Here is a 27,756-nt window from a genome sequence, read left to right as displayed (position 1 = left end):
TATAGTGCCAGCTGTGGTCCGACCTCCTTAAGCACGCTTGTTCAGAATCACCTGTCTCATGTGTTCAGCAGGTTTTTTGAAGTTTTGAGTTTTCATTTGGGCTTTATAGGATTTTGGGTAAATTTGGACCGGCCCATTTTCTAAACGACCCCATTATAGCCTCCCAAAGGGTAAATTTCAACTTTTTTTTTGATAATTATTGACCTAGAGAGTCCAGAGAACTGTACTGCAGTGTTTTTCCCCAAAAAGAGCCAAAATAAACCTAGGACTAATTGGCAAAACTAGTTTTTTTTTTTTTTACATCTTCTCAATCATTTAACAAATGATTTGACTGACAGCAGGGGTTCTAGAGGGAAAGTTGTTCAGAATGAGGAGTTCTAATATATGATATGAATATTGCGTGGATGTGTGAAAAACCGTGTGTACAACTGTTTACGCCCTTGAAAAATGCGATATTGCGCCCCAGTGACCGATTTCTTTCAAATGTCTCTCAGACCTTTGGGGCCGTGAGTCAAATAGGCCCACTGAGTTTTGTTCCGATCGGCCTCCATTAACCTTACGTAACGGGTGCTCAAAATTTGTCAGCCAATGGCGGTCATGTTTTTTGCGATACACAAATGTCCTTACAGACCCTTGTGGCACTTTGGACCAAGACCGTGCACATTGAAAGAACAAATGGTTGCACATTTACAGCCATTTTTATGGGTTTTCCCCCTCTTATAGCGCCACCAAGTGGCTAAGCTCCCTGGTTTTTGCCCTGTGACCTCAGATTGAGGTCTTACATAAGTGTTCTGAGTTTCAAACAGATCTGATTCAGTTCAGAAGTTATAGGTTCAACGACATAAGATACTTGAGTCTGTGACTGACGGTTTAGGAGTTATAAGCAATTTCGTACTTTTGTTCGTTGTAGCACCCCTGTCAGGCCGATTGGGGTGAGCCTTGGTCATGTTGTAGGCAGTGTGAGTACTACCATCCCTCCAAGTTTCAAGTCTCTACAACTTACGGTTTGGTCTGCGTGACCAGTTTTACATGGAGATCGCTGATCCATGACCATTCTAACAATTACAATACGGTTTCAGCGCTACGCGCTTGAACGCCTAAACACAGGTTTGGAAGCACACAAGGGAGAGTAAATGATTACATATTTATTATTGGCTGATTACATACCCTTATTGTTGCAGGCAATCCATTTGACGTTTTCTGAGAAGGTCATATCTCTGCCAATTAGGTAAGTGAAAACCCGTACCTAAAATCATTACATTTTGTTGAGGAAATATATGAATACATTCATGGTCAATCAACTCTCATTATCTGTTTATGAAAGAAAAACTACACATTTTCTTTCCAGAAGGTTCTCCAACAGTTTAACAGAGCAGTATGCAGATTTTATAGTACGTCACGTGTTATCCTCTCCGTTCCCTGTTGAGCGAGCAGATTGTGTGTTACCTTCTTGTCAGGCCAGTTGAACTCTTCAAACACTGACTGGAAATCTTCCATGGCTCCGTCTGTGATCAGCATAATTGCTTGGTTACATAGGCTGCCCTGACCATTTGCTCTGGCCTAGGAGACAGGAAGAGAAACATGGAGGGCGTGCAGACGGTTGGCACCGTATGTATAGTTTTGTATATGTGTGTGAATGATACTGACGTCAGCCAGGATGCGGAACGACTCCTTCATGGCTTTTTTTACTTTAGCCTCTCCTTTCACGTGGAGATCTTCAACAAGCAGCTTGAAATGCTGAAAAGAGAGATGGGGTGGGGAAAAAAATGAAAATATATCAATAAAACCAGAAAGATAAAGATTTTATCAAAGGAAAATGGCCCAAAATATTTGCTTTTCCTAAATTAGTGTTGTTCTTTACTTGAAATGAAGCTGAAAAAATATGTAGCAGATAAAAAAGCTTAAAATTAAAAAACGTAAAATAAAATAAAAATAAAAGCTACTTCAAAATATTAATAAACACTATAATAGTATATAATTAATTCTTAAAAAACACAAACACAATTCATGCAGTGATGGAACCACAGAGTTACAGTTTTTAGACTTCAAATCAATTTGAAAGATTTAGTTGGTTATAGTTACTTACAGAGAAAATATAAATAAAATAATAAAATAAATAAAATATAAGAATAAAATAATTACATTGTATAAAACAGGAGAAGAAAAGGCAATTTTTTTTTTTAATTCTTTACAAAATAAATAAAAAATAAAATGGTACCGACAGGTAAAAACTGAAAAAATACAAAAATATTTGAATTTAATTATTATATTTATTAATTAATTTTATTATTTATTTAATTATAAAATTTTTTGCTTGAAATACCTCATTAAAACATAATCTTCACAAACTTGCATGTCTTTTACTGCCCAGATAATAACTAAGCAAACATTTGTGATTTTTTAGATGATTTTATTATGTTTTTAAATTTTTTATAATGTTTTTATTTTATTTATACTCTATTTTTTACATTTTATGTTATTTATTTTTTCTCAGGTACAATATAATAAAAAAAAGAAACGAAAAATAAAGAAAATATAAAATTGTATAAAACAGTAGAGGAAAAAGGAGATTTTTCCTTTAAACTGAAAATAATAAAATAAAATAAAATGGTATTGACAAAACCGTATTTTTTTAGTTATTTTTTTTACATTTAATTTTTATTTAATTATTATATTGAATTAATAGTTGTATTATTTATTTAATTATAAAATTGCATTGCTTGAAATACATCATTAAAACATGATCTTCGCAAACTTTTCTGTTGCAGCCCAGATAATCGCTGAGCACACATTTGTGATTTTTTAGATGATTTTTATTATATTTTTAAATTTGTTATAATGTTTTTATTTTATTTATATTCTATTTTTAATAAACATGTTTTTTTCTTATATTTTATATATATATAATAACCAAGTCATTTTTTCATATGCTGATTTTCCAAAAAAGTCTAAAAACGTTAACTCTGTGGTTCCACCATTGCATGAAGTGTTTGATAATTTCACTTTTTCAAAATTAATATTAGATTTTAAAAAATTAAATAAAACTTCAAAATATTAATAAATGCTATAGTAATATATAAACAATTCTAAAATAACACAGACATAAATAGTATAAAACAGAAGAAAAATAAAAAAGTATTTAATTATTATATTGATTCATTAATTTAATTATTTATTTAATTAATTATCAAATTGTACTGCTTGAAATACCATATTAAAACATTATTTTCACAAACTTGCATGTCTTTTGATGCTCAGATAACGGTTGAGCAGTGACAATACATGGGTTCAGACTTAGATACATCATTCTCAATATACTCTTTTTCGTGTCTTTTGAAGCGCAGTTACACGATGAACAAAAATGGGACACGACTCAGGATCAAGTTGACCGTCTGAGCAGGCGGGACAGAGATGTCACGGTGCTCCTGTCTTTCTGAGTATTTCTTAGAGGATCTGTGTCAACGCATTGAGCAGATGCTGAGTGACTTAGACCTGAAATATCATTACAAGCTCTGCTGACCCATCGCCCTGTATTAAGTACCAGTCTGTGGCTGCACAGACCTGTCCAACTGTCCTGTACGTTTAACGTCATCCTTAATTTCTAGGTATATAGAGATGAACCAATTCATGGCATTATAAGTGATGTAAATATGTGGCCTATTCCATTTGCATTTATAAAACTGATAAAACAGTATTATGAGAGTGATGTGAAAGATGAAACGTGCTGCCTTCAGTTATTTTCACTATCCGATCACTCTATAATTCCAGAGATTAGAGTACGTCCCTACTTGCTCTCTGATTTATGACAAGCAAAAGAGCTGCACATTAGATCAAATCACCCAGTCGCTAGTCCGTCACATGACTGAAAGCGACAGCAGAATGTGGATGGGCCTAGTGTCACAGCTACAGCCTAGTGTTTCTGAAAAACAGCAACATTTTTTGAATTTGTTTTTATTTATATCCTATTTCTTATTTTTGTATATGTTATTTATTATAACTATAACCAACTATAAGTAAATCTTTCAAATGTTAATTTTCCAAAAAAGTCTGAAAATATTAACTTTGCGGATCAAAACCAACCCGGCACTGCAACGCTGGCTCAAGAAGTGTATGATTTTAAGATTTTTAAATCTTAATGAATATTTTATATTTCTAAACTTGCTAAAATGTTAATATTTATTTTATTTTACAATTTTCTATTTCTATTTTTTTATTATTATTTATAATTATGTATATTTTCTCTGCAAGTAACTATAACCAACTATAAGTAAGCCACTACGTTGAGTTCCCAAAAAAACGTGACCCCAGAGCAAACATTTAGGTGTGTTTTTTAGGTGAGTTTTATTATATTGTTAAGTTTGTTCTAATGTTTTTATTTTATTTATATCCTATTTTTAATTTTTTATATGTTATTTATTTTGCTTTTATTTATTTATTTAATTATTTATTTTATTTATATTTTCTTTATAAGTAACTATAACCAACAATAAGAAAATCTTTCAAATCTTGATTTTCCAAAAATGTCTAAAAATAATAATTCCATCAAAAGCAACACAGCAGCAAACATTTACATTTACATGTTTGTAGATGTTGTACATTATATTTTTAAATTTGTTATTTTATTTATATCCTATTTTTTATTTATATATATATATATATATATATTTATATTTATATTTTCTCTACAAGTAACTATAACCAACTATAAGTAAATCAAGTAAATCTTTCAAAAGCTGATTTTCCAGAAGAGTCTTTTTTACTTTTTTTTTTTAAATAATTTTTTTTAGATTTTTTCATTCGTTGTTTTTATTTTATTTATATCCTATTTTTTATTTGTATATATGTTAATATACTTTCTTATATTTTATTTATTTATTTTATTATTTTATTTATATTTTCTCTATAAATTACTATAACCAACTATAAGAAAATCTTTCAAATGTTGATTTTACAAAAAAGTCTAAAAATATTAACTCTGTGGTTCCATCAAAAGCAACACACCAGCAAACATTTACATGTGATTTTTTTAGATGGTTTTTATTATATTGTTAAATTTGTTATAATGTTTTTATTTTATTTATATCCTATTTTTATATATGTTATTTTATTTTATTTTTTCCTCTACAAGTAACCAACCCAACTATATGTAAATCTTCCAAATGTTGATTTTCCAAAAAAGTTTAACTCTTTTTTTTTTTTTAACTTTTTTTTGGTAATTTTTATTATATTTTTTCATTTGTTCCAATGTTTTTATTTTATTTATATCCTATTTTTATTTTCCCATATGTTCATATATTTTCTTCTATCTTATTAGTTTATTTATTTATTTACTTATATTTTCTCTATAATCAATTATAAGTAAATCTTACAAATGTTGAAAAGTCTAAAAATCGTGGCTCTGTGATTCCAACAAAACCAGCCCAAAATTGCAACACTGGCTCAAGATGTGTTTATTTAATTTAATTTTTTATTTTATTTTTGGATGATTTTTGAATTGTATATTTTTAATTTGTTACAATGTTTTAATATTTTATTTTGCTATATTTATTTATATTTTCTTACATTTTATTTATTTACTTTATAGTTTTGTATTATTTTAATGGGGTGAGTTTGGGACTACCAAATTGTTTTTCTATCCAGTAGCAGTAGTAGTCTTCAGAAAATTTGTTTGAAATCAGTCATAATTTTTACAAATATATTTAGTTTTTAATTAAATTAACTCAAATTAAATTAAATTAAATTAAATTAAATTAAAACAGTAAACAATTCAAAATAAATTTACAGACTTAAATAATAATTCAGAGACGTAAAAGAAAAAGAGGCTCTAAAAGGAAAACTATGTGTGAAAATGTGTATGAGGTGTACGTGAGTGCATATGAGGGAAAGGTAGAAAGCCGGTATCCTGCAGTGCCGATTGGAATCATTGGCTTAGTTCCTCAGGCTCAAGTGAAGTGGATAATCGACTTACCTCGCGGTTGTCCAAGTCTGCCTGTACCAACGTTCCCTTAAAACAGGGCTCCACGTAGCGGACGTAATCAGTGTACTAAAGAAAGGACGCACGAAAACATATTTCACCATGCTGTTCAAACAATAAAGTGCTGCTAAGTGGAAAACAAAGTGTGCTCTTACTGCAATAACATTGACAAAGTCATTTTCCCCGAGCGTGTCCAGGATGGTGTTGATGGTGTGTTTGGCAATGGTCATTTTCAGACCCTTCATGCTGCCGCTGACATCAACTACAATCACAATGTCCTTAGGAGAGGTGGCAGCCTGGATATACCTGTGACAGAGAGAGAGGATTTTCTTAGAAGATGGCCCAGGACACTTTTAGATCAGGGTATGGAGGGCTATGCTAAACGCTTTATAGTAATATTGACTGATAAGTTATTATAAAAGTAACCAATTTAGGTCTAGGACTGGGCATTATATCAAAAATTCACAATTTTGAAGTCATTCGTTATGCCCCATCTTATGGGGCTGTCACGTGATGAACGAATGACTCAAACCCGAAAACTTGTCAGATAAGAGGTGAGGTGAGCTAATCATAGACTAAAGACCCAAGTAAACACTGAAGTAATCTTTTCTGTTTCTAATTGCATTATAGTTTTGTCTTGTTTGTAGTGTGATCAACGTTTGTGTAAGCAGTAGATGTGTTAGGGAAGTAACATTTGAATTATATTTTGCTAAAATGAACGAAATTAACGAAATGACTCGAAAAAAGATTCGTTCATTTTCCTGAACAAGACTCAAAGGTCCGAGTCGGTAAAATGATCCGAACTTCCCATCACTAGCGTGAATCAGTTCAAAGTGTCTGTTTCACTGATTCAAAAATCTGACTGGTTAATCAAAGAGTTTAAATAATGGCTCAACAAGGTTAAAAGAGGTCCTCGCATGCCATTTAATGCATTTATTTTAGATAATTTAAAAATATAGTAATGTAGGTAATTATTGCTTTTTAGTAATATTTTTTTGTATATAAATAAAAATTAATATAAAATAAATATAATTACATTTTAAATGTAATATTAATATTGTGTTCATTTAGTGAAAAAATAATATGCCAATTTCAAATAGTTTTATTGTTTTTAACTAGATTTTTACTGTTTTAGTTAAACATTAAATATTTGACTAAAACATTTTAGCTACAACAGTAAATTTTTACATTTTTAAATCCAAATTTTTTTTAAATTAAGTGACATTAAACATTTAGTAAAAATAGAGTCATTTATGTTGTTACCACGGCGGTCTCTGTGGCTCCCTCTAGTCGCCGTCAGCGGGAGCCATCCCCGGACTTTTAACTACATTCCCCATCATCCCGTACCTGGGACCCCGCCTTCCGGTTCCGGGTCGCCCGGGTCACTTCCGCTCGGTCGGCCATTTTAGGCCGCCGCGCCGGCGGCTTCCTCGCGAAGTTTTGGCTAGTGCATACTAACAATCCTGAGCGTTTTTTCCTTTACATTTGTTGATTTCCCGTTGCCGATTGGACTGTGTATTCTCCTTACGATTCTTGCTGCCTGCCCCTGACCTTTTGCCTGGATTTACGTTGTTGTATTGGATCACCTGCTCTCTTCCCGATTGTTATTGTTTGACCCTCGCCTGTTTGACTTCGCCTACAATAAAGTCACGTCGCACATGGATCCCCCGCCTACGTCTCCATCTATGGCCGCGTTACAGAAAACTTCGCCGCCCACGGATCCAGCGACTGCGTCTTCTACGGACGCGCCACCAGCTGAATCAACCACCGTGCTTCACCTCACGACGGAGTTATCCGCACAGGCCTCAAGGCTGCTCGCACACGAACGGCAGTTGGATCGCCTCACGGATCTCACAGATCAGCTGGTAAGAGCCCTGCAGGGCTTTCAGGCAGCGGCGCCGCCCGCTTCTCCCCCCCCGAGTGCCCAGCCTGTTACTTCGGGTCCGCGACTAGCTTTTCCAGAGAAGTTTGATGGTACTGCTACCAAGTGTAAGGGCTTCCTTCTGCAATGTTCGTTATTTGTCAACCAGCAACCGCATCTTTACCCCACCGACGAGTGTAAGATCTCCTTTGTCACGTCGCTTCTCTCCGGGCGAGCGTTGGAGTGGGCCACGCCGGTCTGGCGCCTGGACCGTCCCACTTTTCGTCTTTTGCTTACTTCCTGCAGGAATTTAAGAAGGTTTTCCAACCCTGCACGGAAAGTGGAGATGCTGGCGAGCAGATCATGGCTTTGAGACAGGGCAGAGGGACCGCCGCGGACTACGCGTTGAGTTTTCGGACCTTGGCCGCTCAGAGTGGATGGAACGACGGTCCGTTGAAACTCCACTATCGCAAGGGCCTCCACCCGGACCTGCAGATGGAACTGGCCTGTCGGGATGAGGATCTTACCTTGGACCAGTACATTGAACTCTCCATCAGAGTAGACAACCTCATGAGGTCTCGCAAGCCGGTTCGACCATTCCAACCCGTATTCAGGTCAACCCTGGCAAAGATGGCGCCGCTGTGTTTGGCGTGCCACTTGCTACTCTGTTTTTTATTGTTTGTTTTAGCTGTCGTTTCACCGGCTATAGTTTATGATCGGACTACGCTGCTGGAATTGCGTTTTGCATCAACTGGGCTCCTAAACGCTGAGTCTTTCAAACTACCACCGCCACTGTTGACATCAATTCCTCCTCCTCTGAGACACCCTGTCTGTCTGCTATCAGGCAAAAAAGCGCCGCAGAAGACGCGGTCGGAGAGGCGGGTTACATGTCAGGCTGAGGACTTGCCTGGATTCTTCGCCGCTGAGGTGTGGAGATCGACTGGAGCTTGGCAGTGCGGGAAGATCGCGGGAATGTTACCGGTGGCTTCGGCTGGTTGGCCCTGACACCGGTGTTTTATCTCCGTGTCCCCGCCGCGGAAAAACATCCACCCGGTGCTGCGTCCAAGGAAATCTCCGTCCAATTCCTCGCGTGACATCGCCGCCTGTCAACTCGACTTCGTTCCGTATGGCACTTTGTAACACCAGATCGCTCAATAACAAAACATTTGTCCTCAATGATGCCATCACCTCTCATAATTTGGATTTGTTTTTCCTCACTGAAACCTGGCTCTGTCCAGGTGATGACAGTGCTTTTTCGGAACTTCTCCCCTTTGGCTATTTTTACTTAAACACTCCGCGACAAACGGGTAGGGGCGGGGGGATAGCTACCATATTCAGACAGTCATTGAAGTGTCGCCAGCTGTCCACTAGAGGGTTCTCCAGCTTTGAGTTACAAGCATTTGTACTCACACTGCCCTGTCCTATTTTATGTGTAATAATTTACCGGCCGCCCAAATTAAACAAGGACTTCTTAAATGATTTTTCAGAGTTTCTGTCAGAGTTCATGCCAAAGTTTGACAACATCCTAATTTGTGGTGACTTTAACATTCATGTTTGTTGCCCCTCTGATAAATCTGCTAATGATTTTAAGGCACTTCTCCACTCACTGGACCTGACCCAGTCCATTTCCTGCCCAACTCATAGGTTAGGTCACACCCTTGATCTTATCATTTCACATGGGGTGACAGTGTCAATCTGTGAGGTTTTGGATTTTCCCGTATCTGATCACTCTCTCATACGGTTTGACATACGTGCTGCTCCACCTGCACCCACATCCACTGCCCCCCAACGTCGGCGAATCATTACTTCTTCTACAGTTGATGATTTTGTTGCTGCCTTTACTGCTTCTGATCTCTGTTCTGCTGCTGACTTGGCATCACCTTTGTGTCCTGACCTTTTCCTCTCCTCCTTTCACACCATTTGCTCCCAGATTATGGATTCTGTTGCCCCCTACAAGGTAATGGGTACCAAAAGCCCATCAGACCCCTGGCTCAATGATACAACTCGGGCCCTTAGGCATCGGTGTAGACAGGCTGAGTGTAAATGGAAGAAGGATAGGCTGCAGGTGTCACTGGAGATGTTCAGAGACAGTTTGTCCACCTATCAGAGAGCAGTGAAAGAAGCTAAAGGCCAGTACCTCTCAAATCTCATCAACAGCAATAGCCATCGCCCTGGAATTCTGTTCAGCACTATTAACTCTGTGATAAATCCGGTGTTTGTTGGTTTGAATGATGTATCTGAAGACACCTGTAGCGCATTCAAACAGTACTTTTTAGACAAGGTTTTGTCTGTTAGGCAAGCTATCACACAAGTCCCTGCTGTTGTCATACCCTCACAAGCGGCGCAATGTGTGCTGGAGAACTTTGAGACAGTTACCCTTATGGACCTCAAAAAAGCTGTCCATGAGTTGAAGGCTACCATCTGCCCTCTAGACGCTGTTCCTGCTAGGATTATGAAGGAGGCTATTGACATCGTGGGCCCTTGCCTTGTCTCCTTTATAAACAGTTGTCTTAGTTTGGGCACTGTTCCCACTGCTCTCAAGCATGCCATTGTTCGACCGCTGCTAAAGAAACCCAACCTCGATCCTTCCATACTGTCCAACTTCCGCCCTATATCTCATCTGCCATTCCTGTCTAAGCTGATGGAGAAGCTCGTTGTCTCCCAGCTTCAGTCTCATCTTCAACTGCACGCTATTGCTGATAAATTTCAGTCTGGTTTCAGGTCTAGGCATAGCACGGAATCTGCATTACTTAGGGTTCATAATGACATTCTTGGAGCCCTGGATTGTAAAAGCTCTGTGGTTTTGGTGTTACTAGACCTGACCGCTGCATTTGACACCGTGGATCATGACGTCCTCATCTCCCGACTTCAACACATTGTCGGACTGCAGGGCATGGTTCTCAGATGGTTTTCATCATATCTCACAAACAGAACCTTTTCAGTTATGCTTAATGAGTTCTTCTCCTCACCCGCCCCTCTGTTATCTGGTGTCCCTCAAGGATCCATTCTTGGTCCTATTTTGTTCTCGCTCTATATGCTGCCACTTGGTCAACTCATCTCTAATTACAATGTCCGTTTTCACTTTTATGCAGACGACCTTCAGATCTACCTCCCCATGGTTCTGAGTAACCGTTCTGCACTGGACCCTCTCCATAACTGCATTCGCAACATCAGACAATGGCTTTCCCAGAATTTCCTTCACTTGAATGAAGGAAAGACTGAGTATATCCTGTTCACCCCGGACTCACTCAACAGTTCCCCCAGTTTTGGTCCTCTAACACCTCAATTTGCTCCGGCAGTGCGCAACTTGGGTGTTATTTTTGACAGTGGTATGATTTTTGGAAAACAGATAAGTGCAGTCGTGAAGGCAAGCTTTTACCAGCTAAGGCTCCTCAGTAAGGTCAAACCATTCCTGTCCCGAGCTGACCTTGAAAAGGCTGTCCATGCCTTCATCAGCTCACGGATTGACTACTGTAATGCCCTCTATACTGGACTTAATCAGTCACTCCTCAATCGGCTTCAATTGGTACAAAACGCTGCAGCACGTCTCCTCTCCAATACTTCTAAACGCTCTCACATCAGTCCAGTCCTCCGCTCTCTCCACTGGCTCCCAGTGCGGTTCAGGGTGGAGTTTAAGATCCTGATGTTTGTGTTCAAGGCCATTAATGGTCTGGCCCCTGTCTACCTCGCGGAGTTGGTAATGGTCTATCAACCAGCCAGAACTCTGCGCTCCTCTGAACACACCGCGCTGGTAATGCCGAAGTTTAATTACAAAAAGTTTGGAGGCCGGTCATTTGCCATCCAGGGCCCAAAGCTGTGGAACGCACTTCCGGAACAGCTTCGAAACAACACTGATTTGTGTGTTTTTAAATCACAGTTGAAGACACATCTTTTTAGACAAGCTTTCGATACATAGTCACTGACTCGATTGCTGTTTTATGTACATTGGTGTTTCTATTTATTGTGGTCTACTGTGAGTCTTGTTTTTCTCCTGGAAAGCGCCCTGGGCACCTTTTTGGTTGTTGGCGCTATATAAATAAAATTTGATTTGATTTGATTTGAACCCTCACCGGCGAGCCCGCCCCAGAACCCATGCAGCTAGGGGCCACTAAGCTAACCCAGGAGGAAAGGGAGAGACGGCTGCGTGGCAACCTTTGCCTTTACTGCGGACTGGCCGGCCACATTCGGGCTAACTGCCCTACTCGACCTCCCCGTCCATCTCCTTCGGTGAGTCCCCTTAAAACTCCTACGAACTGTTGTCACCTCCCAATAAAGCTCACGTTCAACGATACCAGTGTGGATACCACCGCCTTGATTGACTCTGGCGCGGCTGGAAACTTTATTGATGCTGGCTTCGTGAAATCTAATAATCTACCTCTTCTCTCTTGCTCTCCTCATGTGGCAGTGGCCGCCCTCGACGGGCGACCACTAGGATCCGGAAGGATTCAATTCACCACCGACGACATCCATCTGCAGATCGAGCCTTCACACCGGGAAACCATACGATTCTTCGTCATCACCTCACCACAGACACCCGTCATCCTGGGCTACCCCTGGCTCAACCAACATGGTCCCTCCGTCTCCTGGACCGCTCGCACGATCACCCACTGGTCACCTTACTGTCAAGAGCACTGTCTGAGCACTGTCGTCCCTCCACGAGCATCTCCACCTCCTGACAACACCTCCAACACAATCCCCTCGGATTACTCTGACCTGCTTGAAGCCTTCAGCCGCACTAAGGCTGCCCGCCTGCCGCCTCATAGACCCGGGGACTGCGCCATCGATCTCGTCCCAGGAACGTCACCACCCCGCGGGCGGGTATTTCCCCTGTCCCGGGCCGAGTCCGAGGCCATGAACTCTTACATCCAGGAGGAACTGGCCAAGGGATTCATCGCACCATCGACCTCGCCCGCCTCGGCAGGTTTCTTCTTTGTGAAGAAAAAGGACGGGGGGCTCCGCCCCTGTATTGACTACCGCGGCCTGAACGAGATCACCGTCAAGTACCGGTACCCTCTGCCCCTCGTACCATCAGCTTTGGAACAGCTACGATCCGCCCGGATCTTCACCAAGCTGGACTTACGCTCGGCGTACAACCTGATCAGGATTCGAGCAGGGGACGAGTGGAAGACCGCGCATGGATCCCCCGCCTACGTCTCCATCTATGGCCGCGTTACATATGTAAAGTAGGTAATTATTTATTTTTAATAATTTTTTGTATAAAAATTAAAAATATATAAACATAAGAACAAAAAATAATTATTTATAAAATAAAAAAATATAATTACATTTTAAATATAATTTTAATATTGTGTTCATTTAGTGAAAAAAATAATGTGTCTTATTATTAAAGAGTTTTATTATTTTTAACTAGATTTGTACTGTTTTAATTAAACATCAAACATTTGGCTAAAACATTTTTACTAAAACAGTATATTTTACATTTTTAAAACAGTATTTTTTTACATTAAACATTTGGTAAAAATCTAGTAGTAATTTATGAAATGTAGGTAATTATTGCTTTTTAATAATATTTTTGTATAAAAATAAAAACAAAAAATAAATATTTATATAATAAATAGAATATAATTACATAATTAATATGTTTATTTAGTTAAATAAAAATATGCATATTTCTAATAGTTTTATTATTTTAACTAGATTTTTACTGTTTTAGTTAAACAAACATTTGACTAAAACATTTTTACTCAAACTGTACATTTTTACATTTCTAAAGCAGTACTTTTTTGACATTTTTTTGGTGTGACATTAAACATTTAGTAAAAATATATTAATATATGTAATATATTTGTTTGTATAAAAAATAAAAAATATGAAAATAAAACTAAAAAATATATATAAAATAAATATAATTAAATTATAAATGTTATTTTAATATTGTGTTCATTTAGTCCAAAAATTATATGACTATTTCTAATTATTTATATATAACTAGATTTTTACTGTTTTAGTTAAACATTTACATAGTACTGTTTTTTTTTTGTTTGTTTGTTTTTTGGTGTAACATTAAACATGCCTCTGGCAAAAATGCCTTGCACTCCTAAAAAAAAATCCATAAATTAGGGAACAATGCACTATATTAATATGAAAGAATTTCTGTATTGCTTTTTTTTAACAGGTGCTTTACATGTATTTCGTATTTTTACTTTATTGTGTTGTGTTTTAGGTTTAATGGAAATTTCTGTAAAATTACTGGATAATGTCCTCGCAGAAAATTGTCAATACGTTTTCATTTGTTTGTTTGTTTTTACAATGAGGTTGAAATTATGGTGTTTTAAAAAAAATCAACATTTTAAGCCATTTCAGTGCAAACACATACATATCCAATTGTATGGTATCTCAAATATGGCCAAAAGACTGAAACATAGAAATACGGTATAATTTTCTCAGTCCTATTTAGGCCTGCAAAAGTAAACAAAAAAGCAAATGTCCACAAAGTAAAAACTTAACACCAGTGATGTAAATCCAGTAGTGTCTCCTGTCAAAATTACAGTGTTTTTGTACTGGTGTTTATTCAGATTCATTGCAATCAGTTGCCTCTGTATAAACAGTCACATATGGAGCCTGTGTCAGTCCTACTAACCTGGCCGTTGAGCTGCTAACCACTTAAGAATGAGATTAAAGTCTTTTGGTGGGATCAGGGCCTAACTGGCTGCGCTACCATAGTCACAAGCAGACATTTGGGTGGCATCCACACAGATTATCCTGCACTGCACACTGGGTCAGCAAAAGACCTGGCTGAATCCAAGTCAACTGGCATAAATTTTTATTTCATATGAATGAATCAACATCACCAAGAACTTAGACCTGCAGGATAACAAACACTATTTGGGTTTTAGGTGAAATGCATTACTTTTTCTTACCAATTTCTGTTTCTGCAGTCGAAAGAAACTACGCCGTTGGAATCAGGGGTCCATTTAATTCCTGAAAAGTACAAAGACAAGCAAAACTAAATATCTTTACTATAACACCGTTTCAACACTGGACGCGACAAAGCAACCGTTGCAAATCATTTGAACTTTGTGTGAGCACAAATAAATAGAATGTGGTAGCAGTCGGGGATTTGTCGTATTGCGCTGCATCCAGTGCAGGCCCGGCGTTAGGCAGGGGCTTTGACGCCCTGAAGCCCCCCCTGCAATTATCTGAAGGACCGACCCCTTCACCTCTGGAATACGATTTTAAACGCAAATGCGATTTCAACCGAGGGGTACCGCTCCGACCTGATTTGTACCACCTCAGATTCTATTTGACCCACTCCACTTTAGTTAATTACTAGTAAAAAATACATTTGTTAAATACACACTGATGTTAGTGAGTTTGTTAAAGCACTGGTGTTTAAGGAACGTGGCAATAATTCTTTCAATTAAAATTGAAAAAGCCCCCCTTGAGAATCATACAAGCCCCACCCAGGTCGCGTGTCCTGGCACTGGATTCCAGTGTAGACAGCATCAATGACTATAACTGTTTCTACTGTATTTTGTCTGATCATGTCCGGTGTAGACACAGTGTTAGAATGCAGATTTAAAGGGATAGTTCACCCAAAATTGAAAATTCTGTCATTTTGTCATTGCTGTCTATGCAGGGTCAAAAAGCTTTTGATTTTCATCAAAAATATTTTAATTTGTGTTCTGAAGATGAACGATCGGTGTTTGGAACGACATGAATTATACCTTTAAGACAATCCAGGTTTATTTTTTCAAGGACTAAGCAACACTAAACAATGTTCATGAAACAGAATTGTTCAAACCTGGATAAAGTCTGAAGAAGCCAGTTGAGCTGCCGAAATATTGCCAGGTGAGCGTGGGATCCTTCTGGAAGTTACTGATGAAGACATCATTCAAGGCTTCTGACATGTACACTCCATTAAGAATGTTTGGATCTGCAAATAAAAACGCATAATATTTTTTTAAAAGTTTAAATGTTTAAATGTTCCATTTTGTACAAAATGGGGACTGAAAGGATATGTCCCCAAAACATTCAAACTGGCTGTTATTAAGCCTCTTAATAACAACACAACTTGACCCCACCGAATTAATTAATTACAGACCAATCTCGAATCTCGTTTTTCTGCCAAAGATACTAGAAAAGGTAGCATCTTCACAATGATGTTACTTCTTAGAGAAAAATGGCATCTGTGAGGATTTCCAGGCAGGATTTAGACTGTATCATAGTACTGAGATTGCTCTCGATAGAGTTACAAATGACCTGCTCTTATCATCTGATAATGGTTGTATCACACTATTAGTACTGTCGACCACAACATTCTCTTGAATAGACTAGAAAATTATGTTGCCATTATTGGAAGTGCATTGGCATGGTTCAAATTGTACTTATCTGACCACCATCAATTCGTAGCAGTGAATGAAGAGGTATCATATCGATCACAATTACAGTATGGAGAACCTCAAGGCTCAGTACTAGGGTCATTACTTTTTACACTTTACACGTTACCCTTGGGAGATATCATCAGGAAACATGATGTTAGCTTTCGCTGTTATGCTGATGATACTCAGCTCTATATTTCTTCACAGCCCGGCGAAACACGAATTTGAAAACAGAATGCATGGTTGGTATAAAAAAAACTGGATGATGATTAATTTCTAACTGCTAAATTTTGCGAAAACAGAGGTGGTAATTATCTGTCAATCACGTTTACACACTGCCTTCAAAACTTTTGTCCGTCATAAAAAAGTTCGGATCAGGTTTGATTTTCTGCATTTTCACATCCGTAGCAAGCATTTTGATAGGAAAGGATGATGAATACTAAAAAACACTGTAAAGCTGCTTTGACACAATCTGTATTGTTAAAAGTGCTATATAAATAAAGGTGACTTGACTTTAAATTTTGAAGTTTTTAATTAATTCACCATGAAAACGCAACCCTTATAAATTAAGCACACAAATCAGAAGTAATTGCCATCAAGTGAAGCTTTAAATGTGACCCTGGACCACAAAACCAGTCAGCTGTATCTTGGCTAAATACTGTCCTATCCTAACAAACCATACATAAATGGAAAGCTTATTTATTCATTTCAAATGACCCTTATGGCTGGTTTTGCGGTCTAGGGTCACATATATACTGACTAAAGACTTGAAGTCCATAGAGATTTTCATTATTGCTATCATACCTTTGTTGTAGACATTAGTGGGAACTTGGATGTCACTCATTAAAGTGTTGACTGAAAGCTTGTTGAAATGTTCATTCTCTTCCAATGGAAATTCGCCTCCAAGTTCAATGAAATTTCCCTCTTCATCCATAGTATTCACCAATAATGAATTAAAGTAGTCAAACTGACAAAAATAAAAAATACAATATTTGCATTTAAATGACATAATTTAATATATTATTTTAATGAACTATAATTGAGTTTGAATTTTCGCCCAAAAGTGAAAATTCTGTCATCACCCTCATGTCGTTCCAAACCTGTAAGACCTTTGTTCATCTTCAGGACACAAACTGAGATATTTTTGATGAAATCCGAGAGCTTTCTGACCCTGCACAGACAGCAACGCAACTACCACGTTCAAGCATCAGAAAGGTAGTAAGGACATTGTTAAAAAAGTCCATGTGACATCAGTGGTTCAACCGTAATTTTATGAAGCGACGAGAATACTTTTTGTGCACAAAGAAAACAAAAATAACAACTTCATTCAAGCATTTCTTCCCTTTCCATGCATGCGTGTGGTTCTGCTGAAGCAGGCTGAACCACTGATGTCACATGGACTATTTTAAAGATGTCCTTACTACCTTTCTGGGCCTTGAATGTGTCAGTTGCATTGTTGTCTATGCAGGGTTAGAAAGCTATCGGATTTCATCAAAAATATCTTAATTTGAGTTCCAAAGATGAACGAAGATCTTACGGGTTTGAAACGACATGAGGGTGAGTAATTAATGACATGAGGTTGGATGAACTAACCTTTTAGTGCATGACATTTATTGCATAATTTTTACAAACAAGTTTAAAAACCAAATCGCAAATTTTATTACCCGTAGAGATGCATTATATTCATGATAAAGGTCAGCGTCCTCAGCTGTGTCTGCGAGCCTCTGATGACAAAATGAACAGCATTATTTTAATGCATTTTTTAAGTTAAAACCAAAGCTCCTTATACAATAACACCAGTAAGGCCTAGACATAATTTAAAAAATAATAAGCGCTTTACACTGACCTTCACAGACTTCATCTTGCTGCCAAGCATTCTTTCAATTTCCTCTGCAAAGTCCAGCACTATTCGTGCTCCATCCACGTCCTCTATTCTGATGATGGGCTCAACATCTTTGAGTTTCTAGACATAAAAAGAGAACCGTTTTAGCATTTCTGGAGAAATTTTATTAGGAATATGTGCAAACCATTTTCCTGAGTGAATATCCAAAAAATAAAGCATCATGACAAGGCAGCTTTACATTTTTATTGATATTTACCTTTTGTAATAGCGCAGCTCCTGAATATTTTGATGCAATTGCATTGATTTGCTCTGAAATGGTGATGGCCCATTTTTGAACCCTAAAATGAAAAAAAGTCAATCAGCACAAACTGTGTGATGTTTATCAGGAGTTATTGAAAAAAGCATAAACGGCAAAGATTTTATCTTTTAGGGGTTGAATTAGGGGTTGACCGATTATTGGCCTGGCCAATTATCTATAACCTATATTAAGCATTTTCATGGTTATCGGTATCGGTCATTTTCAAAATGCCGATAATTTTAATTTTCAAAAGTTTGCCGATAAAATAATTTAAAAGCATTTAAGCAAAGTTTTTGTCAGAGCCCTTGTTATTCCTAATTTTGACATTAATTTTATTTCTTACACCAGACACGTATCGGTTCAAAATATCGGTTATGGTCTAATTGAGCTGTAATAATCGGTATCGGCGTCAGCCCAGAAAAACACATATCGGTCGACCCCAAATCTGAATGTCTGAATTTACCCAGATAAACTTCATATATTATTTTCAAAAGTTTACATTAAAAAAGTTTTACGCTTAAAAGTTTTTATTCCCAGTCTTTAAATATAGATAGCTGTCTTAGTTTGCAGGTGGCCCATAATCACTTGATAGGATTCCAAGTAATCTATTGATCTCTGACTATTGACAGTGAATGCAGACAAGCGAAAGCCAATCCAAACACAAACAATCATCAAAGGTACATATGAGGTCACTGTAAATAATATAAAGACCACAAATATACTATACATTCTTGATGTACAATGCACAAAATAATAAATGAAACATTGTTTTGGTCATATAAAAAGCCTTGTCAGCATTTTGTCATAATAAGAGGTGAGCTCTAGGTCAGGCTGTCTTAATGTTGAACTGAGTCTGTCAACAGTCATTTGTTGAAGCATCTCGATTGACCTGAAGGAGTCTGGGATCATCAGGGAGGCTGAGGAATTATGTTAATAGTTTGGCAATGTTGAGGACGCTGAAACTATTACAGCAAGGGAAATCCTCGGTAAGTTAAAAATAAGTTGACAGACAAGGAAGAAGACAGATATTTTTCCCTGTGTAAGCAAGATTTAAGCATAAATATACCATGTTATACAGTATATTATATATACAGCCTCAGTAAGATTTTACTTCAGTAAGATATTATTACTTTTATTCAGCAAGGAGACATTAAATTGATCAAAAGTGACAGTATCCTTTTAATGATTTCTATTTTAAATGCTGTTCTTTCGAATTTTCTATTCCATCACAGGAATAAATTACATTTTAAAATATATTATAACAGAAAACATTTTTAACGTTCTTTGTATTTGTAAAAATATTTCACAATATTACTGTTTTTACTGCATTTTTCAAATGCAGCCTTGGTGAGTTTTTTAAAGTGGACTAGTGCTGCAACAGAACAATTTGTCCTTGAATTGTTGTAGTTATATAAATCTCCAAATCTAAAAATAAATATAGGGATTAAGGCCAAGATAAAACTGTTTTTAGCAATAAATCCCTAAAACACAGATGCACTCACACAGCTATGAAATATGCTTGGTCTTACAAGCTGAGCTAGTCTAGTACAAATAATGAAAGTCAAATTATGATGCATGAGAATAATGTTAGTGGCACTCAGGGAAGGGCTCAAAGCCTGTGATATTCCTGTGTGTCCACAGGACCTGGCCTGTATGACCATCTGTGAACTAGCTTGTGTCTCTGGCTGGTATCCAGAAGGCATTATTAATGGTATGAGTGAGTGTATCTGCTGACAGTACCACTTCAAGCCAGAATATTAACCTGCTAGTGGACAATGTCCAGAAGAAATAACCAAAGAAGTTCACAGAACAAACAAATCTGACATGGTTTCAGTTTGTTTGTTTTCATAGGTCCAGTCAGAATTTAAATAAAAAAAATAGTTCACCAAAAAATTTAAATTCACCCTTATGTTGTTCCAAACATGTATGGCTATCTTATCTGGTGAAACATAAAAGAAGATATTTTGAGATTTTTTTACAATTTTGGTTTGGTTACCAAAAATTCTTTAAAATATTGTCAGAAAATCAGGTTTGGAACAGCATTAAAGTGAGTAAATGATGACAGAATTTTCATTTTTGGGTGAACTGTCCCTTTAAAAAAGCATTAGGTTTTTTTTGTAATTATTTAACTATTTTGTTTATATTTATTGTTATATATATATATATATATATATATTGTTTTCTGTATTAGTAATTAATGAGGGAAACATATCACCAAATTATCTTCACGTCTCCATCTTAAAATATTTTCACTGCCGCTTACGTATGTCGAATAGTGTCTGCCATCTGCTATTGCACTGAATGACTTCCAAGCCTCATGAGAACTGAATTTTACACCTCAACAAACTCGGGGAATCAGGGAATTACTAAAAATGCTCACACAACTCTCAGAGCAATTCCTCTTCCTGTCTCATTTGAATTTCTAATGTGCACGGAACTGAAGACGCCACAGTGCAAATTAGACCCTGAAATAGTCTGTCTGGTCTTACATGCATCTAGCAAAACCATGGTTGAATAAAACAGAATAGTAACACGCAGAAACCAAAACATCATCAACAGTAATTTTCACCTGGGAACACGTCAAACAAAGGCAGTTTTTGACAAAATTAAGGTGCTAAACATCTGAAATGAAGGTGAATCTTACGTCTCAGGTGGAATCTTCATTTGAGCATGTGTAAAGATACACAGCCAGCCTGTGTAGACCATGAAGAACGTGACCCAAGAAGACCCTCTGATGTTATACATGATGCTGACATCTATCCTTGAGAAGAAGGTCCTGAGAATCCACTACTCCAGTAGGACGACTAAAACCCAACGTCCATTGCTCTCACTTCCATTCATGTTGGCCTAGTTTTGAACGTCTATTACGACCCTTCTGAGCTCCTCATCAACTGAACTCACACATCCAAAAGTTCTTGAAGGGCCTGGTGATCCACGTTAGCGAACTCCTGATCATACTCAGATCTTCCAGAAACTTCTCAAACTCTCACTGAGCTGCATGGAGTAATCAGCGCTTCTCATATTCAGGATGATACCGATAATCCAAGTAATCCACTTAATGTTATCATTAGGTTCTTCGTTCTTCGTGTTGAACTCAGGTGAACATGATATCAGTGTTTGAAGATGTTCTCCATCACATCATCTGCACAACATCACACCTGAAAGATGTTCTCCAAAGTTCCATGTTCTTGGCATGAAATAATCCCGGTTATAATATATAAATCAAGCAAACACAAACACACTGCTGCAGCTGAGATTCACTTCCAGAGCATCCAATCCTCCATCACCCAATTTACAGTGTAATCCACTTGGATTACAATCTCTCCACACAGTGGGTTCATAAGCGTGGGGAGGGGAGATGGAGAGAGGAGAAAAGGGTGGGCACACTGGAGAGACGCAGCGGATTGGGCGAGTAAGAGTTTTGTTGTCACTAAGAGGATTAGTAGTGATTTCAGGAGGTTGGCCTATGTCCATCCAATCAGTGTAAGTGAACAGCTGTGGTTTGTAGAAGGACAAGGCCATCTAGTGGGGATATACATGACTGATGATATACAGGCAACTTCGTGATGATCCGTCCAACCTGTATGACTTTCTTTCTGCAGCTTTTGAAGAATAGTTTATGATTTTTTTTTTGTTTTTTAAAGCTAAAAAGCTCCAGATCCTGTTCATTGTATCTGAAAGAAAATAAAAGTGAACGTTATACTGTTATTTACTATCTGTCATGTGACTTTTGCTCAGGAGCTAAGTTGTCCACCTTTTGCTCTCTAACAAATAAGCTTTATAAGCAGCAAACAACTCTATAAATCAGAAAATAATATTTCCTTGAATTGTATATCATGTGAGATCCACAGTATATACAGTTAAAGTCAAAAGTTTACATACACCTTGCAAAATTTACAAAATGTTAGTTTTTTTACCAAAATAAGAGGGATCATACAAAATGCATGTTATTTATTATTTAGTGCTGACCTGAATAAGATATTTCACATAAAAGACATTTACATATAGTCCACAAAACAAAATAATAGCTGAATTTATAAAAATGACCCTGTTTGAAAGTTTACATACACTTGATTCTTAATACTGTGTTGTTACCTGAATGATCCACAGCTGTTTTCTTAGGTTTTTTGTAGCATTTTTGTGTATTTGAACCCTTTCCAGCAATGACTGTATGATTTTGAGATCCATCTTTTCACACTGAGGACAACTGAGGGACTCGTATGCAACTACTACAAAAGGTTCAAATGCTCACTGATGCTTCACAAGAAAAAACAATGCATTAAGAGCCTGAAAGTGTAAACTTCTGAACAGAATGAAGACGTGTACATTCTTCTTATTTTGCCTAAATATCGTTTTTCTTTTAGTACTGCTCTTCAAAAGCTACGGAAGATTCTTACATGTTTTCAAGAAGACAAAATAAGTTAAATTTACCCTGATCTACAAATTCAATAAGTTTTCACAGGCTCTTAATGCATTGTTTTTTCCTTCTGAAGCATCAGTGAGCATTTAAACCATTTTAACCATCCGTAATAGTTCCATATGAGTACCTCAGTTGTCCTCATTGTGGAAAGATGGATCTCAAAATCATACAGTCATTGTTGGAAAGGGTTCAAATAGACAAAAATGTTGAAAAACCAAAGAATTTGTGGGACCTGAAGGATTTTTCTGAAGACAACAGGCAGTTTAACTGTTCAGGACAAACAAGGGAAAAAAAAAACCACACACACACACAGCTGTGGATTATTTAGGTAACAACACAGTATTAAGAATCAATTGTATGTAAACTTTTTAACAGGGTCATTTTTATATATTCAACTATTATTTTCTCTTTTACAGTGTGTGAAGTATTTTATTCAGAGCAGTATTAAAAAAAAATCCTCTTTCTATTATTTCGGTATAAAAATTAACATTTTGCAGATTCTGCAAGGTGTATTGTTTTATTGTTTTATTGACTTTGCAGCATGATTACAGGTACCTCAGGATGTTTGTCATTCATTTTGCTGTTACAATAGAATATCAATACCAATTTACTCCATACTAAAATAGGAAATTTTAAAAAGAGATGTGTATGTAAACGTTAGTCAACTGTAAGAAGAGCAACCAGTATTTTATTCAGGCTGTAATTGTTCTTTTTGCTTCCTATTGAAGAAAAAAAGTCATACAGGTCATACAGTCAGGTATTTTGATGTTTCCATTTACCACCATTTATTGTTGTCATCATCTCAGAGGGAAAAAATATGCCTTGATTTCCCTCTTGAACATGTTATCTGGGAATAAAAGAAACAAGCAAAATGTTAAAGACGATTCAGACACAAAACACAGCATATCAAGATCATAATTGAATACTTAAAACGTTGTTCTCAATGCTCAAATTCATTACAATATCACATTAATATAGACAAATAAAAAACTTTTTGATGAATTCTGTATCTAGTAGTCAAATATAAAGCCTATGTTTCTGAACTTAGTATCTTGCTAGCTGTCAAATTCCTTCAGATTGTATTGATATTTGGTATTATTGTCGTTTATTCATTAGCAGTTTATTTAGCGTACTAATCCAGTTGACTTCCATTGATAAAAACGCTCTCTATCGTAATTCCGCAGTCCACACATCGATTTCCACAACAAAACAATCAATATTTTCAACGAACGCTTTAAGGACCAATAGGGGAGGAGCTCTGCTGCACTGGCATTTGTTTTGACCAATCAGAGTGCAAGACTGTAGAAACGAATTGGCCAATCAAATCGCTGGATTTGGGTCTTGTCAAGGCATGCTCTCGCAGCCCTGCTTCTCACCCGGATCCACGTGTACGCAGAGGTATGAACTACTGTGTAAATTACCGAAGTATTAAGCCTTTTTGTTCGAATAATTTGCAGTGTAATATTGTTTAGGGCTAGTATTGTTATTAAGTGTAAAACGCGGCATAATACGTTATTGTTTCTTGGCTAAATGGCTAGCTAGTTAGTGCTAAGCTACTATACCGAATGATCACGATTACGACTTAAATATAGCGTTATAGCAGTAAATAACTACCGTTTTAAGATCATCTTTCCTTAGATGAATTAGTTATATAGTCAAATGTAGAGTTAATAATGTTCATATATCTTAACTTAGTAACTTGCCAGCTGTTTTAATTCTTTCGTATTCCACCTTGGGTTTTATTTGTCAGTTAGGATACTGTAACTTGATGTTTGAATGAATAAGTATCTTCTTTTTTGACAGCTGTAAAACTACATGGTGACATAATGTCTACTTCATCTTGGGGATACTCTTCCAGCAATTGTGTGGATCAAAATATCTTGTCAGGCACCAACAAAGAAGCAAGCACTATTTGTCATAATGCTAAAAGACGAAGAAAAAAGAATAAACGGAGTAAATCCAGAACTGGATTCCATGAAGTGTCATTTGAACTGAAAAGAGGAATGAAAAGAAAGTTAGATGAGTTTTTGGAAAACAAGACGGAGTGTGTTGAACATCACGATGTTTCAGATTCTGTATCTGAACAGGCAAATCATGTGCAATTCAAAAGGCCCAGAATAACCGCTCAATCACTGAGAGATGAGGCTATGGTTGCATTACCTCTCACTGACAGCTGGGAGGTGGATAGTGGCTTTTCGTCGGAATCCAGCCCTCCCTGTAGTGGCAGGAGTTCGCCATGTGTGGGAATAGACCACTCTAGGATTGTAGCTATGGACTGTGAAATGGTTGGGACTGGACCTGGCGGAAAGCGTAATGAAGTGGCACGCTGCAGTATAGTAAATTATGATGGGAGTGTTTTGTATGATAAATATATATTACCTCTGCATCCAGTCACAAACTACCGCACCAGATGGAGTGGCATTAGGAAACATCATCTAGAACAGGCAGAGGCTTTTGAAGACGCTCAGAATGAGGTGAGGAGGCACTATATGGAACTGCACTGTATATGCAAGCTTGTGTTCATGTGCTTTTATTTGATTTGCTTTTTTTAGTAGTTCAGATGTATACTTGCCTTGCCAATATTTTCACTGTCCAGTCAAAATATTCTTTATATGTGTGTGTGTATGTATAAGGGCCAATTTTTAGATTTATTTTTGAGAAATTTATATTTGAGATTTATATTTATATTTATATTTGAAAGCTTTCCATTGATGTATGGTTTGGACAATATTTGGTTAAGATACAACTATTTGAAAGTCTGAGGGTCTGATTGTCCAAATGAAGTTCTTAGCCATGCATATTACTAAAAAAAAAGCTAAGGTTTGATATGGTTAGATGATATGTTATCGTGAGAAATTTATGAAATATTATAATAAAACAACTTTACTTAATATCCTAATGATTTTTGGCTTAAAAGAAAAATCGATAATTTTGACCCAATGTATTTTTAGCTATTGCTATAAATATACCTGAATGTTACTACTGTATATATAAATGTTTTTGTTTGTTTGTTTGTTTTGTTTTGTTTTTACGGAATATTATTTAATATAATTTATGCTGAATTTGTATTAATTGATTAATGTAAGTTAATTATTGTATATTTTAAGAATTAGAATTTTTAAAGTGTGGTAAAGTTTACTTTTTAGAAATATTTAAGTTTATTTTATTAAACTTTGACTGTTAAAGTTGATAATGTTAAGGAATTTTAAATATTAAAGTTAATAACAGGTTTCTGAATTTACCCAGACTTTATTTTAGGGAATATGTATAAATTGAAAATTTAAAATCTTCTATTTTTAAGTATGGTAAAGTTTACTTTTTAAAAATATTGATTTTTATGGATTGTATTTTTATATTGATTCTAAATTAAATAACAAATAATAGCACATTTTAAATACTATAATTATAAAACTATATATTTTTTATAAAATAAACGTATTTAACGTTTAAGCTAAAATGTTTAGTAACATTGTATTTAATAGATATAATTGTACATTTTAAAATAATTTTTTGTTAAGTATTTTAAAGTTTACTTTTTAAAAATGTTTTTTTTAATTTGTTTTCTTTCATATAATTTACAGTATCAAATGTTGGCTGTTATAAATAAAACTAATTTGTTGCATTATATCTTACTATTATTCTTTTTTTTGTGGTTCTATTTTTTTTATTTCATATTATACTGTATAGTGTTACCTTTTGATAACAATTAATACAGTTAAGACAATAAATTAAAAACCATAAAAGCTGTATAAATGTTTGTAATTTAAAAAAACATTTAAGCATACTGTATAATAGAAATTATGTAATATTAGAATATAATATAAATTATATTATATGTATATTAGAATATCCCTGAAATAACACTGCTTTTTTGTTTTTCTTCTCCTTCTTGCTTTTTTTAGATTGTCAACATCCTCACAGGGAAGATTATTGTAGGCCATGCCATATTTAATGATTTCCAGGTTCTTAACATTTCCGTCCCACGACAAATGATTCGGGATACCTGTTCCAGTAAAATGCTGCGAGAGTTGTATAACGGCTCCACTAGATGCTCCGTCTCGTTGAAGAAACTGTCTCAGACGCTTCTCAATAGGACCATACAGGTAAGACCATACAGGTGCAGCAGATGAGATCGTTTCATGAGAGTTGGAACATCAAACTGAGTGTATATACATTTTCACTGTAGATACTTCTTAATGTTTACATACTGGATATTTCTTTTAGGTTGGCAAAAAGGGTCACTGCTCTGTCGAGGATGCTCGTGCTGCCATGGACCTGTACAAGCTGGTAGAGGACCAGTGGGAAAAGCCCAAGAATTCAAACACTGACCATACCTTAAACCACAGCGACGACCTTGAGCACTACATGCAGGACCAGTACTGGCCAGACAGCATAATGGACTGCAGCCCATGAGACCAAGAGTCAGGATAATGATGACAACCTCAATGAAATGCTGTTTAATGCTATTTAAACCTTGTTTGAACATGTTAAGTCAATAAGGAAATATATGGAAATGTTGTAGAACTTTAACTTGCACTTTGAGGCACTTGAAAAGTTTATTTAAATAACTTAAACTTTGACTCTGTGAGCATTTATAATGTTTATTAATGGATTTTAAATATTAAAGTAAATAACAGGTCATTGAATTTACACAGACTGCATTTTAGGGAATAACTCCATTGTGAGTTTTCATTTGTATGGTCAGTGTTAATAAGGTGTAATGTTTTAATGCCACATTATGCTGCTAACCACTCATATATTGTCATACTGACAATGCTGTTCATCCAGAAAGTACTGTCATGTGAAATATTTAAATACAAAATTGTTTAAATAAAGATTATGGAAATTTTTTCTCAAATTCATAATTAATATATAGCGTTTTTCTCACATTTCTGTCAAATCAAGCATGAAATTTGTGCGACCAATTTGAACACGAGCAAAATCTACTGCAAAAATTCCAGATACTATTGAAACGACTGGATTTAACCTAGAAAATTCACTGAATAGTAGATGTAACT

General features: G+C 36.2%; 2 protein-coding genes across 2 annotated transcripts in view; one reads left to right on the top strand and one right to left on the bottom strand.

The window, feature by feature from the left end:
- The window catches only part of cacna2d4b (calcium channel, voltage-dependent, alpha 2/delta subunit 4b), a 48,480-nt gene extending 26,776 nt beyond the window's left edge, over window positions 1-21,704 (bottom strand). Inside the window, exons 1-12 of the mRNA XM_051099809.1 lie at window positions 20,963-21,704; window positions 18,277-18,358; window positions 18,024-18,140; window positions 17,842-17,901; window positions 16,982-17,144; window positions 15,601-15,732; window positions 14,717-14,777; window positions 6,130-6,280; window positions 5,969-6,043; window positions 1,648-1,737; window positions 1,447-1,560; window positions 1,168-1,246 (exon numbers count right to left, since the gene is read on the bottom strand). Of these exons, the coding sequence (XP_050955766.1) occupies window positions 1,168-1,246; window positions 1,447-1,560; window positions 1,648-1,737; window positions 5,969-6,043; window positions 6,130-6,280; window positions 14,717-14,777; window positions 15,601-15,732; window positions 16,982-17,144; window positions 17,842-17,901; window positions 18,024-18,140; window positions 18,277-18,358; window positions 20,963-21,063 (1,225 nt within the window). The 5' untranslated portion in view covers window positions 21,064-21,704. The remainder of the gene's footprint in view (window positions 1-1,167; window positions 1,247-1,446; window positions 1,561-1,647; window positions 1,738-5,968; window positions 6,044-6,129; window positions 6,281-14,716; window positions 14,778-15,600; window positions 15,733-16,981; window positions 17,145-17,841; window positions 17,902-18,023; window positions 18,141-18,276; window positions 18,359-20,962) is intronic.
- Window positions 21,705-24,072: 2,368 nt separating this feature from the next.
- isg20 (interferon stimulated exonuclease gene) lies at window positions 24,073-27,602 on the top strand. The gene is made up of 4 exons (XM_051099022.1): window positions 24,073-24,136; window positions 24,542-25,212; window positions 26,641-26,841; window positions 26,963-27,602. The coding sequence occupies exons 2-4, from the start codon at window positions 24,565-24,567 to the stop codon at window positions 27,149-27,151; spliced, it is 1,038 nt and encodes a 345-aa protein (XP_050954979.1). The 5' UTR covers window positions 24,073-24,136; window positions 24,542-24,564; the 3' UTR covers window positions 27,152-27,602.
- Window positions 27,603-27,756: the final 154 nt, after the last annotated feature.

Source organism: Labeo rohita, chromosome 25 (assembly GCF_022985175.1).
Source record: "Labeo rohita strain BAU-BD-2019 chromosome 25, IGBB_LRoh.1.0, whole genome shotgun sequence".
Taxonomy (NCBI): domain Eukaryota; kingdom Metazoa; phylum Chordata; class Actinopteri; order Cypriniformes; family Cyprinidae; genus Labeo; species Labeo rohita.
Note: the sequence above shows the minus strand (reverse complement) of the source record. Positions and strands in the feature narration are given on the sequence as shown.

Excerpts from the sequence above, each read along its gene's own strand:
- isg20 (XM_051099022.1), top strand. The coding sequence starts at position 24,565 with ATGTCTACTTCATCTTGGGGATACTCTTCCAGCAATTGTGTGGATCAA. Across the intron at positions 25,213-26,640 it reads TTGAAGACGCTCAGAATGAG|ATTGTCAACATCCTCACAGG; the intron begins GTGAGGAGGCAC and ends TGCTTTTTTTAG. Across the intron at positions 26,842-26,962 it reads TTCTCAATAGGACCATACAG|GTTGGCAAAAAGGGTCACTG; the intron begins GTAAGACCATAC and ends TATTTCTTTTAG.